At 45.8% G+C, this 15566-nt stretch overlaps 1 protein-coding gene across 1 annotated transcript in view; it reads left to right on the forward strand.

Annotated features, from left to right (window-relative positions):
* The first annotated feature begins 6643 nt into the window (after positions 1 to 6643).
* Positions 6644 to 15566, forward strand: part of GREP1 (glycine rich extracellular protein 1) — a 29278-nt gene continuing 20355 nt past the window's right edge. Inside the window, exons 1-5 of the mRNA XM_054994079.1 lie at positions 6644 to 6728; positions 12374 to 12430; positions 13626 to 13679; positions 14577 to 14621; positions 14863 to 14910. Of these exons, the coding sequence (XP_054850054.1) occupies positions 6662 to 6728; positions 12374 to 12430; positions 13626 to 13679; positions 14577 to 14621; positions 14863 to 14910 (271 nt within the window). The 5' untranslated portion in view covers positions 6644 to 6661. The remainder of the gene's footprint in view (positions 6729 to 12373; positions 12431 to 13625; positions 13680 to 14576; positions 14622 to 14862; positions 14911 to 15566) is intronic.

Raw genomic sequence — 15566 nt, forward strand, 5'->3', positions numbered from 1 at the left:
CCAGGAGTCCTTTAGCTCTGACCCTCTCTGCCCCATCCCTCCCCAGAGATCCCCAGAATGCTGGCAAGCAGGTGCAACACACATGCAAGGCCAATGGGGAGTGGACACCAAAGGACCTTTCTCCTCTTCTCTATGTGTCATTCTGGCTGCGTTCCAGCCTTCCTGTATCTTTCCGTTCTTCTCAAACCCAACTTGACCAGGTGGACTGTAAATGGGATTTATTGGTGGTTCCTGGCACTTTCCAAGCATGGAAAATTTCCTTTCAGGATGCTTTTTTCTTTCAACTGTGTCCTGGAGCCACCCCAGTTTGGAGGCCAGGAGCAGAGGTATTTTTAAGCAGCCTCAACTGTGGTAGCAGTAACAAAAACAGAGCCATTGGGAGCAACAGAGCCAAAAGAAGCAACAGGCTGGATTTCATTCCCTCAAGAAGATGACTTTGGTGTAGTGAAATGTGCAAAATCAGAGCTAACTCTCACCAGACTAGATGTGGTGGGGCATCTCTGTATCATGTATATATTGTCGTGGTTCTTTCTTGTTTTTCCAGGAAAGGAAGCATGCAGGTAAGAGGAGCTAAAGCCCATCCTGCCCCATCTTAACTTGCTATGCTCCATTATTTGACTCATCTTTCTCCCAAGCCAGCTCTGATGGTATTACTGGGCTCAGGAGGAGCAACTGCTTCTCAGTGTCCCAAGTAGGCAACACAGTGGTGAAATTGATTGGACCATGTTGCAGTGTGGGCTAATCAACTTCACTTAAGACAGAAAGGTATATGAAAGTGTCAGGTGTCTTGAAGCATTTTCCTTTTGCGTGAAAATCTATATTTTGGTTTTTTAAATTTTAATGCAATAGTTATGCATATGGGCATGGGGATGGGGTCTCTGAACATCATTCGCATGTGCCTCCACCCTGTTAGCTGCTGCTCCCACATCCCTCTGTGGAAGAGGCCCAGGTCTGAGTCTGGTTGGCGTCTGGAAAGTAAGCTCTCTGGGAACCCTGCATTGAATTCAAAGGTTCCGTTTTGCTAATGGTGGAGCTTTCCATTGCCGGACCACGCTTCTTCCCCTGGAGAAAGCCTTCTTGGACCAGAGGAAGACTCCAACATTAATGGGATAGCACCTTTGTATCCAACAATGGCCTTGAATGCCAAAGAAACAAGGCAAGGAAATACCGATGTATGCCATATCTACATAAAATACAGCTTCGATTTCTTTTTCAGAGGGTCTTCTTTTGTTTTTGATTGTTGTTTAAAATTGAATTGCAAGGGAAAGAGGAGAGTGGTTATCTGTGCATCCCCCTCCATCCTCACTTTGCCCTCTGTCCACTCTGGTGACCACCATTCCTCCCCACGCACCAATACCATTTGGATAAGCCCCCATGTAGCCGCCCTGATTTAAGGAACAGTTCATAGACCAGGAATGTTGACGTGCCTTTTGAAAGCCAAGAAAGACGGAAAAGGGCTGTGTGTGCGTTGGCCTCAGAATCCATATGGAGGTCGTGCTTATTGGGGAAGGGGGCAAACTGCATGCCAGGAAGCAGGATGGGTCACAGCCCGAGGTCAGCAAAGACCAGAGAGAAGGAAAAAAGAAGCAAAAACTCAGTGCCCAGCCCAGCCGGTCTACAGTGGGAATGAAGGATCTCCATGTGTCTCATGTCTTTGAAGCATTTCAGATGCAGATAATTTCAGTGATCCATACAACAATCCTGCAAGATAGGCCAGTGCTATCTCTGTGGCTGCTTCAAGCACAGGGATTATTTTCTCCCTACAAGAAGAGCAAGAAGCCCCTGCCTTTAAGGAGGAATGTCCACATGATGTCATGCTCTTTCGGCAGTTTCCCACTTTAAAGCAGATCAAAAATAAACCTACTTTGATCCAATTAGTGGCTGTAGGGGAGCATCCATGGTTCATGTGAGCACTTTATCCATTGCCACTATGGGCTTTAGGGCATCCCAGCACAACAAAGACGTGTCTGTTTTTCTCCACTGTTGGAATAGGGAGAAGAGGGGATACGGGAGCAGCAGCAGTGAGTGGAGTGGGGATGGGATGTGTTAGGGTTGCCAGCTTCAGGTTGGGAAACTCCTGGAGATTTCAAGGTATTTGGGGTGGAGTTTTAGAGACTCAGACACGGCGAGACCTATCGCTTCTGTGTTGCACTGGAAATGACATCATTTTCTAGCAACATGGGAACATACATGCACTTTGCATGTGCGGAAGAAGGTGAGTATCTGCCACTTCCAGTGCCCCTCACTGTCCTCCAGTTTGCCCTTAGGAGGACCTGGCAACCCTTGTGGGGTGGCATGATTTAGGCTGCTTCGGGAGAATAAGGCATGGTATAAATGAAGTAAATAAATAAATATTCCAGATATGATATCGCGCAAAACTCACGTGAGAAAACGCGATCTTCCGTGTTTTTTTCCGGCATGTTCCGCAACGTCCCGGCTTCAGGTAAGCCGTGCAGAATCAGCCATGCTGTTAAAGTATCAAAGGGAGTAATTTTCCTCTCCCTCTATTTTTCCTTTTGACCATTTCTCAGCTGCCCTCAACTTCCTGTGCTTCCTAAAGGGCACTGAGCATGCTCATTCATCAAGTGTCATTTTGTGGGGCCGTCTTTTTTTTTAAAAGGCTAGACAGTCTTCTGTTGGGAATGGTCTAGTTTTGGATTTCTCAGGCAGCAGGCGGCCTAGGTGGCCTATAAGCTTTCTCTAGGCCTCTAGTCTTTTTCTGCCCACCAACCAAACCCCGTGTGTCATCTGTCAGCAGCCCCCAAAATTTCACTGTACTATGGATCGGCACAGGACTATCTTTAGCATAAGAATATGTGTTCTGGCTGCTTCTGTTTTTCTGTCATCCCTATATGCTGGACGGGGGCTTCAGAGTGGCTTCCCTCAGGCCCTGAGCAACAGCGCAGCCATTCAGAAGTGGCGTTGAAAATGGGTAACTTGCAAACCCATTCAGTGTTGCCTTCCACAATTAAGTGTTCCTGCCTCTCCCAATCTCCCAGTCTTGCAGTGTGGATTTGAGGCAACACCATGAACAAGAGCTGGCAGGGAGCCCTTGATTAACGGCTGTCACAGCAACCAGACAGTTTAAACATACTTGGGACCTGGGAAGGGGGAGAAATAAAGGGGGGAATGACACAGCTGGCTGGATATGAGTTTTCCAAACAGGCAGGCGGTTGCATTACAGCTTAGGGATGGACGCCAAGCGGTTGTTTATCTTGGATGAGGATGGCAGGTTTTGCAAATGACCCTACAGAGCAGCTTTGAAGACCACAGGGCAGGTAGAATTAGCTCAGTCACTCTTTTTTAATGTCCCAAAGGTTCATGTTTGTAGGAGCTTTGCAACAGACAGGAGTTCAACAGATGAAGCATTTCTAGCAGGGCTGTGGCATGATGATAGGGCAAGCTGCACCTGTTGGATTTTTCCTACTACTAAAGTATATATTATTTTCCATCGTTTTATCTTCTTGTGCTTTTAAAAAGTTTCATTGTTGTTCCTGTAGATTGTTTTAGCGCTGTTTTACTGCTGCTGGTTTTACTGGTTCTGAATTTGTTGAATGACCGTGCACCTCAAAAGCCTAAAATAACATGTGAATTTCAGTCTGTTGCGCTGCTCAGAAGCCCTGCCAGACAAGAAGGTGGCTTGTTGGTCTAGGGGGGTCTGATTCCTGCTTTGGAGACAAGAGGTCATGAATTCAGTTCCCAAGTGAGCTGGTTCCGGCAGAGAAAGAGGTGCTGTATCTTTAGAAAGCTTAAAGTACTGCATAGTGGTTAGAGTGTTGGGCTAGGATCTGAGAAACAAACCTTCCCCACACTGGGATGGATCCTGCCACCCTGCAAGGAGCCTTCCTCAAACCTAAGGAGCCTTCTTCCAACTTAAGTGTCACTTCCTCCAACTTTTCTCAATGAAGAGGTAGGATAGTGTTGGATCGACCTCTCACTCAGTCATGGAAGCTCACAGAGTAACCCTGAGCCAGTCACTGGGGGGAATCCTTATGCAATGGCAGAAGAGCCATTTAGGTTGGAAGAAGGCTACTTCGAGGGTGCTTGGATCCACCCACACACTCTCAGCCTAACCTGCCACACAGGTTTGACATTGTGAGGAGAAGACGGAGGAGAGAAGAACAATGTCGTAAGCTAATTTGGATCTCCATTGGGGAGAAAAAGAGGGTATAAATATCTGAATACATCAATTGTTAAGGGCAGGACTGGAGGAGGAATTCCCAGCTGCCAGGACACAGAGTGGAGAACAGTGCTGGAAGGATGGGTAGGCTGGCTATCAAAGGGGGCCTGCAGAACCAGAGTCGTTCAAAGACCGGGAGGCTGGTGTTCTGGTACAGCTGTCAGGAAGCGTTTTTCACACTGTTGAAGTGACTGCATGGGGAGGATGTGGAACATCTGGCCAGATTGCTTCTCTGAAAAGATCCCTGCAGGATAGAGATTGTCAAAAGAGTTGAAGTTTAGAGATGGGATGTTTGTGGGTAATGCACAGAGGTGTGAGTTAAGCAGGGCCATTTTTGTGCCGGGGCTAAACCCCAGCACCTGTTATCCTGCCCTTCATCCAAAGAGCTCAGGGTAGCGTACATTTATTCACTTCATTTATTTATTTATTTTTATTTACATTATTTATAGTCCTCCTTTCTCACTGAGACTCAAGGTGGATTACCCAGTGTGAGTCAGTACAGTCAATTTCAGAGACATTTCAGTACACATGTAATAGATTTTAAAATACAGAGTGGAAGAAATGTTGAAACAGAGCGTAAGCAATTCCATGGCTGACATATTAAGCAACATAGGAGCCAACCAGTAGGGTCATACTTAGAGCAACAGACAGTACCTAGCAGTAAAGTCTATAGTCCCTATCCCTTTATTGATTCATCTCTATGAGAGCACTTCTTTACAGTACAGCCATCCGATCTGAGTAAAAAGCCCTCTTGAATTATTCAGTTTTGCATTGTTTGAGGAGCTTTCCTGACCTCCAGGTAGGCTGTTCCATAAGATAGGGACCACCACAGAGAATGCACGTATATGGGCAATTTTGCCCGTGTGTGAGGTGGCACCTGCAGAAGACCCTGTCCAGATAAGCAAAGCTGCCACGGTAGAACAGAGGGCAATCCCACATATATGCTGGACCAAGGGTAGGTAGAGCTTCATATGTGATAGCCAATACCTTGAATTGAGCCCAATAACTGATACCCCAACTTTCTCCCCAGTGAGAAAAGAGAATATATCATTCCTCCAGTTTATCCTTACAACAATCCTGTAAGGTAGCTTCAGCTGAGGGTGTGTGACTGACCCAATGTAACCCAGCAAGCTTTCATGACAGGAGATTTGAACTTGAGTTTCCCAGATCCTAGTCCAACTTTCTAACCACCTGGATCTCTCTTCCCTATTATGTTCTCAGATTGCTCAGCAAGCTTCATGGGAGGATGGGAATTTGAATCCAAGACTCCCACAACCAAGTCCAACACTCTTAATAACTCCTCTGCTCTGCCTCACCTGATTGCCTGGACAGGATTCAGTCACAGGACATTTGGTCTGACCCAGCAGGGCCTTTCCTGTGCTCAGCCATATACAGAGTGGCTTCCTCCTTTCTCCAGCAAGTAGCCACAGCCTACTCCCAAATGTCTGAGATCAGCAAAGAAGGACTACTGGGTGAGAAGTCATGCACTGGAGTGAAATGTGTATGTGTGTGTCATGTACCGTCAATTTGCTTCTGACTTAAGATGAGCCTATGAATGAATGCCCTCCCAGACATCCTATCATTAACAGCCTTGCTCAGATCTTGCAAACTGGAGATCATAGCTTCCTTTATTGAGTCAAGACATCTTATTCTGGGCCTTCCTCTTTTCCTAGCATTATTGTCTTTTCTAGTGAGTCTTTTTTTCTTGTGATGAGACCAAAATACAATAGCTTCCTTTTCATCATTTTAGCTTCTAGGGAGAACTCAGGCTTGATTTGATCATGTATTTGTGGCATGTGGGAGATAAAAACAGGGAAAATAAGAAGGTTTATGTGAGGCAAAGGTGATATGGGCAGAGATATGCAACTGCTTGCCCAAGAAAGTGTGTTGCATGGGCTCGAGGAAGTTGGATTAGGTGTATACTAGGTATGAGCTTTTTTGTGCATTTAATGCAGACATGTTCCTTACTTGTACTGCAAATGAACAGAAGACACTCGAGATGATTCTCAGTTTCCATTTTCCACCTGTGCAACAGGAATAACAACGACCTACCTGACAAAATTGGTGGATGAGCCAATGCACTTGAGACGGTTAAAGCATTCTGTGGATTTTTAAATTTGCAAGTGCTCTATAAAGAAGTTAGAAATACTGATATTTGTGTGGGTGTGAGTCTGGATTGTTGAGTATGCACACAGAGGTGCAAAGATGTATATTCTAGCCTTGCCAGATAACATGGGTGTGAATGAATGTGTGTTAAACAGCTGGGTTAGCAGCAAGGTGTTGCTGTGTCTGTATTGCTTACCTCTCTTCTGGGGGTCTGCTCAGAGCCCACTGGGTGGAATAAAAAGGGTGTGGCCTGAGCAGCCAATGAAAGGAGGAGGTGGGCAGGAGGCAGGCAGGAGCAGGGAATAAAAGGAGAAGCCCCCCCACCTGAGCCCCTTGTGGTGTCCTGGGACTCTGAGAAGTTCCTGCAGCTTCGCAATGATGAGTTTGAATCTCTGCACTTCGCTTCTTCTCTTGTGCCTGGCCGGAGGAAGCCTGCAGGGTGGTAAGTCTCGGAGATGGCGGGGGAAGATGGGGGCGGGGACAGATTAGGCACAGTGTGTATATATAAAAAGGGAAGAAAGAGGATAGGTGTGTGTGTGGGGGGGGGAATGAATTAATTTCTTCATATCAAAGGGATGGCACCTCTTTTCAAAATGGAAAAACGTGCAATTATGACATTTTTGGTTTTCAGAAAATGATTCCCAAAGGGAATATGTCAAATATTTATGAAATTATTATGTGGAGAGAGAATAATGAGAGAATCTCTCTTAGAACATGCAGGGGAGGGGGACTATCTCCAGTACAATTAATTGGCGGTAAGTTCAATACAAGTACAGGGAAAATATTCCTGTACATACTCCCAAATGTCTGATACCAGCACTGTGGAATTCAGTAACACAATTCATTTTACTCATTAGGTATTTATACCTCCTTGCCTCCCCAATGAAGGTCTCAAGCTGCTTACAACCTCATTCTCCTCTCTTCCATTTTATCATCACAATAACAATCCTGTGAGGGAGATTCAAGTGAGTGTGTGTGTGAGAGAGAGAGCGAGAGAGAGAGAGGCTGGCTGGCTGGCTGGCTCAAGATCACCTTGCAAGCTTCCTTAGCAGAACAGGGGTTTGAACCTGGGTCTCCCAGATTCTAGCCTGACACTTTAACCATTACACCATGCTGTCTCTCAGTTACACAAGATGAGATGATGACCATTGCTAGCTTTAATGACCTTTTACAATGGATCGGTCTGCTGATTAGATAGCCAGGAACATAACCTTCATGGTCAGAGGCAGGACTCCTCAACTGAAGGGCATTAAAGAAAGAGATCAACCAATCAAGCGGCGCATGGCAGTGTCCTGCCAACATCTGCTTGGGCGCTGCTGAGTGCTAGATGAAAAATGGAAATTTTGTCTGATGTATGTAGCAAGGCAGCTTTTATGTTAACAGAAATGGAGTCTTAAGGGAACAGCACAGAGGGAATGTGTTAGATATTTGGATATGGGAATACAGAATGAGCTCACCCACCTTCAGGCTTGCATTTCACTACTGAAGTTGCATGTTAAATTTTCATCACTCCTCTACTGCAACCAAACTTCCACAGAGACAGGAAAGGAGTAAATGAAGGGTTTAGGCTAACAGTTTGGTCGTTAAGCTCATAAGCCTGGGTTCTGAGTTCTTAATCCTCTTTTAGCCTACTAAATTCTTGGAGAGAGAGACATAAAAATATTTCGCCTCCTGTGCTTCAAGAATCTCCTGTCCCTCAAACTCAATCAGAGCCTACTGGTTATAAGTTCTGAGGGGTGATGTTCTCCAGTTCTGTTCTCACCTTAAGAGCATTTGGGGAAGCAGAATTTCCTTCTGCTGTTAACGTTTAGGGCAGGGCTCATTTCGAGGGGGAACGTGCTGGAACGCAGTTCCGGCAGTTCCCCAAACAGGTCACATGACAGATGGCCCCACCCACCTGACTCTCGGCCATTTTGGGCCCATTTTGGCCCAGATCAGGCCTCTGACGGGTGGTGGATCACTCTCCTGCTTAGCAGTGGCCTGATCCTGACCATTTTGGGCCCCTTTTTGGCCATTTTTAGCCCTTTCTGCCATTTTGGGCCCAATTTCGGCCCTGAATGGCCAGGATTGGGTCCAAAACAGCCAGGATAGGTGATATCAGGGGTGTGGCATATGCAAATAGCTATGCTAAGGACACATTTCCAGTGATGGCAAGGGGTGTGGCATTAGCATATGAGTTATGCTAATGAGTTCCTCCAGCTCTTTTTCTACGAAATGATCTCTGGTTTAGGGCATTTCTCTTCCCCTTCCCAAGACTCCGTTGGTGCTACATTCAGTCAGCAAAGCAAGTGTATGTATATTTTTCCATTCTATCTTTCTTTTCTTCTGGGATAGTCAAGGTGGTCTGTATAGGATTCCTAGAAGGTCTCCCATGCAAGCATTGACCAGCATTGACCAGAAGTAGACCTTAAGCTTTCACAAGATAAATGATTTGTATCTCATCTGACCACATCCCAGCCTGGAACCATACCAAAGTGATACCGAACACAAAGCTACCTTATACTGAATCAGACTGTTGGCCCGTCAAGGCAGCAGTTCTTCAGGGTCTCAGGCAGAGGTCTTTCTTTTCTACATGCCTACAAGAACAGTAACCATTCAGAGCAGCCATAGTAGGTGAACATTCCCCACTTGTAAAGTGGGCAGCACCCATCTTTATGATTGAGACCCAGCAATATGTGAGAAAGAGCAAGATTCACCTCTAGTAGTGCCTTAGAGACCAACTAGTTCTCCAGGGTATGCACTTTTGAGAGTAAAAGCTCCCTTCATCAGGTACAAGGAGTGGAGCTTTTTCTACTCCTCGTATCTGACGAATGGAGCTCTGGCTCTCAGAAGCACACACCCTGGAGATCTAGTTGGTCTCTAAGGTGCTACCAGACCTGAATCTTGCTCTTCTACTAGACACCAACATGGCTACCCACCCAAAAATATGTGGGAAAGGAAAGGGGTTTGTTGCACTGCAAAACTCGGGTAGAGGTGGCTGAACGTGTCTCTGGTTCTTCTGGTCATGGAGACCCTCTCCAGGATCCTCACCAGTAAAGGCCTGCCAGCATCAGGGCTACCAGGAAAATTTTGGCTTCAGTGTCCCCCAAGAGTTGCACTTTCCCCCATAGGAAGGAATGGCGTTTACATGGGAGGCAGCAAAGGGGTTCAGTCAGGAATGTCTTTCTGGTGGGAAGTAAATGGATCTGTGCTCCTGGGGTTCCTAGAGCCGAAGTAGGCAACTTCTGGCACACTTGCCAAACAGTGGCATGCTTGGACCATTTTGCTCAGCAGTTCTCTGCCCAAGAGAGAGATGAACTGCAGCAGGAGTGCTGTTGGGTAGTGTGGGAGAAGACAACAGGCATGGCTTGTGCCTGTCACTGTCTCCTGAACCTGCATGGCTGCCAGTCAGGGCCACACTCCTGAGGTAGTAGCTGCTGAGCTTCGGCTTGTTCCCGATATGTCTGGCCAAGGACACCCCCCTCCTCCTTTGCTGGCACTCCAACATCTTTTGTTGCATTGTTTTCCAGACAATGAGAATCAGGCCTTTTGCTTTCTAGCGTAACCCGGTTTTGGCTTCTGTCTCTTGGTCGCTCTAAAGCATGACAGAATGTTGGGAGCTGACTTTTCTATGAAGATTATGAACAGCGTCGAGAGAGGGAGAGATCATACAATGAAATCAATTGATAGGAGGTAGATAAAAGCAAGCATTTCTCCACACACTGCGTAGTTCTTGTAGAGTCTATCACATTTTTATCCTCTGCATCCCACCCAGAAGCTGAGGGCATTATCCACAGTTCTTTCCTCCCTAGTTTATCTTCACAATGGCCCTGTGAGGTGGACTAGGTTGAAAGAGAACAGCTAACAAAGGGCCAAGCTAGAAGCAATGAATTACACTTGAATGGTAAGTGAACAGACTCACATCATGTATTTCTCCCTATTCACTTGCGCTCCACTTGCGCTCCACGCAATCGCGTAGAGCACAAGTGAACAGGGAGGGATACACGCGAGTCTGTTCACTTGCCATTCAAGTATAATTCGTCACTTCTAGCTTGGCCCTGAGGTCACTGGTGACCAGAATCAAGGTTTGAATGCAGGTCTTCCAGTTCCTAGTCTAAAGCACTAACCACTGCAGCAAACTAGCTCCCATCCATTGTTGCAGGTTGTATTGTATTGAGTTGTATTCAGAGTCCTTAGGGTTTGCCAATGTTTTTGAAAGATCTGTGCAAATTAATGGAAACCAGAGTTATTAGCTGCAATAGCTAAATGAAACCTCCATGTTTAGAAGCAGTATACCTCTGAATACATGCTGCTAAGGTGGAAGAAGAGAGTGACTGTTGCCAGCACACCCATCTGGCTAGCCAGCACAGGAAAGAGAGTACTGGGTTTGATGGATTCTTGCTTGTTTCCAGAAGGAAAATCTTAGGTTCTTATGAATGCATATTGCTTGGCGAAACAAGAACACTGGGCCTGTGTTGGAGTCCAGAACTAACAGTAGTCAGTAACTCCAGGTTAATCAAAACTGATTATAAGTGTGAACTCTTCTGTATGTTGCCTTTGAAGGGTATTCTGTGTAGAATGAAGGGAGAGGAGGCTTCAGGGAGAGAGAGCTCTTATAGTGGAGACTAGAGAGACCTGAGTTCAAATGCCCACTCAGCCATGAAGTTCACTGAGTGACCTTGGGTCAATTTCTTTCTACCTGGCCTACCTTACAGGGCTGTTGTTAAGGTAAAATAGAGGCGAGAACTCTGTATGTCATCCTGAGTTTCTGGGAGGAAAGCTGAGAGGAGATTTTTAAAAATCTTGCCCACATCCCAGCCTGTCACTAATAATTCCCCCACCCTTCCATGGCTCCTGGTCTAACATGACATCCCAACCCGAGGAGAGCTTAGGGGCTGATATGCCCCCTCTCACGTCACATCTCTGTCTGGCACAAAGATGCCACATTCCTTCTGTGCCATTGCCAGCCCTGCACACAAAAGCCTCCTTAGTGGCCTCATTGGGGGGGAGGGGTTGACACCCCCCTGCAAAGCCGCAAAGGCAGGCAGGCAGACAGGCAGGCCAGGTCCCTGAGCCAGGAGACAGGGTGGGTCCCAGGTGGACCACAGGCCTGAATGAGATTAAATAATCCTCTGGCATTGGGGGCCCTGGCTGTGAAAGGTGCTTTGTGGAAAGCCCCAGACCTGGCATGGCGGATATTTTCCACCAGATGCAAGAAAGCCACGCTCTCAGCAAGCAGAATAAAAGATTCTTGTGGCACCTTTAAACTTTCTCTGGATCTTTATTTGTGTAGACATTCACTATACAAACTTGCAGATAAATAAGGGAAATAGAGCAGAGCTGATTGACAGCATAAGAATCAATTATGTGTCATATAGGTTGTTGAAAAACAGCACAGGAGGGTTTCCTTTCCGCAGCATCTCATCGGTCAGTCAGTGTGATATAGTGGCCAACATTTCAGGCCAGGATCTGGGAGACCCAGTATGCTGTGGAAATTTGTTGAGTAACCTTAAGCCAGTCACTCTCTCTTAGCCTAACCTACCTCACAGGGTTGTTGTTTTGAGGATAAAATAATGGAGGGGGAAATGAGATATTTTGGATCCCCATTGGGGAAAAATAATTTAAATCCATGAACTTTGGATGATGTTTCATAGCCACCAGACCACTGCATATTTATACAAAGTTTGGATAATACTTGTATTTGCTAGAATATTGATACCCTACTCTTCCTATGTAGGCACATACAAGGTGGCTTACAAGCATGTGGTTAAAATAATTAAACAGAAAATAGAAAAAGGAAAAGGAAAAGCAGACTAAAGACTCACTATAATAATAGCAGGTGAAAACATTAAACCCAGACTAGGATTTAAATCATAAGAATAGCATCAAAAACACAGAGGAGATCATAAAAATACCAATGAAGTGAAATAGCCAATTGTTCATACTATGAAAAATAATTATTCATTTTAGCATATTGTTTCACAGTATGGATAGCCATGTTCTTCTGTAGCAGTATCTGAGTTCAGTAGTTACATTAGAGGCCAACAAAATTTTCCAGGATATAAATGTGACTCATTACCCCCTACTTTTTTTTTTGATATATTACAGCAGTAAAGCCACAAGGAAATGGCCGGGGAGCCCCTTACTTCCCATCACTGATAAGGGGTAAGTGCCCTCTGCTATGCACCCCCACCCTTGCACCATCATCTAACACACAGATTCACACACTGGTGTTGCTTTTTTCTTTCAAGGTCCATCTTAATGCCACTGAATGGGTGGGTTTAAAATTGTGTAGATTTGCATGGAATTAACCTACGTGCATACATATACAATGGCTGATTTGTATCTCTGGAAGAGATATCAAACCACATGGCAAGTCTACCAGAGATCCCATGCCTCATTTGGCCCCCTATAGCTCCTCTGGACCCAGGCTTAGAATTATTGGGAGACGCATAAAGGGGGAGAGCTTAATAAATATTGACCAAATCATGCCCCTGCGGAGCCTAAGTTTCATTTCTAATAGGGTTACCAACTCCCAGTTGATAAATTTCTGGATATTTTAGGGTGAAACCTGGGGAGGGACCTCAATAACATAGAGTCCACCTGCAAAGCAGCCATTTTCTTCAGGGGAACTGATCTCTGTTGTCTGGAGATTAGTTGTAATCCAGGGAGATCGCCAGATGCCACCTGGAGGCTGGCAACCCTCTCTCTCTTTCTCTCTTACCCCATATCTACAATCTCATCATGACTCATGAAAGAAAAAAAATCTATTTCTGTAGTGATATAGATGGACTGTATCATAGGCCTGCAGTCTCATCTGGGCTTTCCTCATGTGGCCCCTCACCCTTCCATGTTTGGCCTGTGTGTCCCCCATCTTGTAGTCTTCTAAAAGCTAAGGGAGGGAGGGAGTTATCAAAAAACAACAGGTAGGGGCTGGGCTGGATCCAGCCATCTTTTTCTCTAATTCTTGCCCCATTCATGTGCACTTTGTTCGTTTAGGTCCCCTGATCACCAGCATAGCTGTCTCGTGTGGTCAAAGGAGACCTATAGCTCCCTTTGTCACCAGCACTCTCTTCTGCAGTCTAGATCCAGAGGAGTTAGCCGTGTTAGTCTGCAGTAGCAAAATAGCAAAGAGTCCCATAGCACCTTTAAGACTAACCAACTTTATTGTAGCATAGCATAAGCTTTCGAGAGCCACCGCTCTCTTCGTCGGATGCATCTGACGAAGAGAGCGGTGGCTCTCGAAAGCTTATGCTACAGTAAAGTTGGTTAGTCTTAAAGGTGCTTACTGCTAAACACCCATAAGGGCCCCATTCGATACAAGGGGGAGTTCAGCCTTTGTGTTCTCTGTCCCACTCAGGCGTAGGAGGAGTGCAGCCAGGAGCCGGACTGGGACCATCTGGAGCCAAAGCAGGTAAATGATTCAAAGATCTTTGGATCCTCCCTGCATTCCATAGATAATTTAAAAAATAGCGATCTCTGCCATTTGCTATCTATTGTCATGAAGTACTTGAAACCAAAATCTGGTATACTTTTTGCACCTTTATTACAGCAGCTAAAACCATCGCAATCTGCTATGCCGCTTCTGAAATATGCTTAAACTAGGATTCAGAAGCATCTCCATAGCAAGTGTGTGTGTGGAAAGTGGATCTGGCAATAAGAGTTGCCAACTGTGGCCTGAGAAATTCCTGGTGATTTGGGGGGGGGGGGGCTGAAGCCTGGGGAGGGAGTGCAGCAGATTATAATGCCATAGCGTGCATTCTCCAAAATGTCCACTTTCTCTAGGGGAACTGATCCCTATTGTCTGGAGATCAGTTGTAATTCCAGGAAATCTCCAGGTCCCACCTGGAGATTGGCAATACCAGGGCTTTTTTTCAGCTGGAATGCGGTGGAATGGCGTTCCGGAACCTCTTGAAAATGGTCACATGGCTGGTGGCCCCGCCCCCTGATCTCCAGACAGAGGGGAGTTTAGATTGTCCTCCGCGCCACAATCTAAACTCCCCTCTGTCTGGAGATCAGGGGGTGGGGCCTCCAGCCATGTGACCATTTTCTCCGAGGGCAACCGACTGAGTTCCACCACCTTTTCCCAGAAATCCTGTATGAAAAATGTCTTTCCATTGAGGTTTGTACTTGGCACAGCAATCGTAGTGGGGGTGCTAGTGTTTAGTTCTTTTACTAACAAACCCACTTTGCATTTACCTGGTGTCAGGTAAAGAAAAGACTGTACATTGTGATCCGCAGTGCAACTCCCTCCATAATTATTCTTTTCATTTTCTTCCTCTGATGCCACCTGTCTTCTCCCTCCTTTCAGGGAAATATCCTGGTTATGGAGCCCAAGGAATGCCGACAGGACTGGGTAAGACTACCATAAAATACCACAAGAGTAAAAAAGAAAAACCATTAAATATGTTGCAAGCTGAACAAAAAAGAAATGCTTTCATTTGCCATCGTAGGGATGGCACGTGTATGTCTCAATCAAGCTACTATCATAGGTACATTGGATGTCCCCTGCCAATCGTAACTGGAACAAAAGGTCTCTCTCTCCTTGGTGCAATGCCATCTCCAGCTTTTAACCTTTCTTGTTTCTGATCTTTCAGGAGCCCAAAATGGATTTGGGGCTGGACCAAGCTTTGGGGGCAGACCAGGTGAGCACAGCCAGTCCTAGCAGGATGGGATCTTCCATCTGTCAAGTGATGCCAGAGCCAAGATAAAGATGGTGCAGAGCACAAAGGCAGGCTTTTCTGGGCCCAGAGAACTTGTAATCTAAGGGACCGTTCCCAGGGGTCTTAAAGAGACATAAACCTTCTCAGATATAGATGCTGTATGGGGACAGTCTGTATTTTCTTGTATCTCTTGGCAAATCACTGTCCTGTTGGGGGATAATTTTGTTAGTGTGTGTTGCTATCAATGATATTCTTCAGAAGTTAAATCTAAGTAGAGAATGGATGCATGTGTGTGCACATAGACACTGAGGCATCATGCAGTGCACACCCTGCCATTTCACACTTGCAGTTGCTGAAGTGTGTTTTGAATAAAACGACCTAATAATGACTGTGCTTTTCTTGTATGTCTTCAAGCAAAACAACAAACACCTGCTTTTGGATCAGTGGGGGAGAAGCTATCACAGGCTAAATCAGCAGACAGAGTGAAACTTTCAGCAGTATATGTAACTGGGGAGGGGGGCGTACATGCCAAGTTCTTGGTTTGAGAATTAGGGTCGTACAAGCATGTTTCTATTTGCAGTTGTGAAATGGGGGGTAAACTGTTGTTTCTGCACCATGAACCCCCCCCCTTTCCTCTT

Source organism: Eublepharis macularius, chromosome 12 (assembly GCF_028583425.1).
Source record: "Eublepharis macularius isolate TG4126 chromosome 12, MPM_Emac_v1.0, whole genome shotgun sequence".
NCBI lineage: Eukaryota > Metazoa > Chordata > Lepidosauria > Squamata > Eublepharidae > Eublepharis > Eublepharis macularius.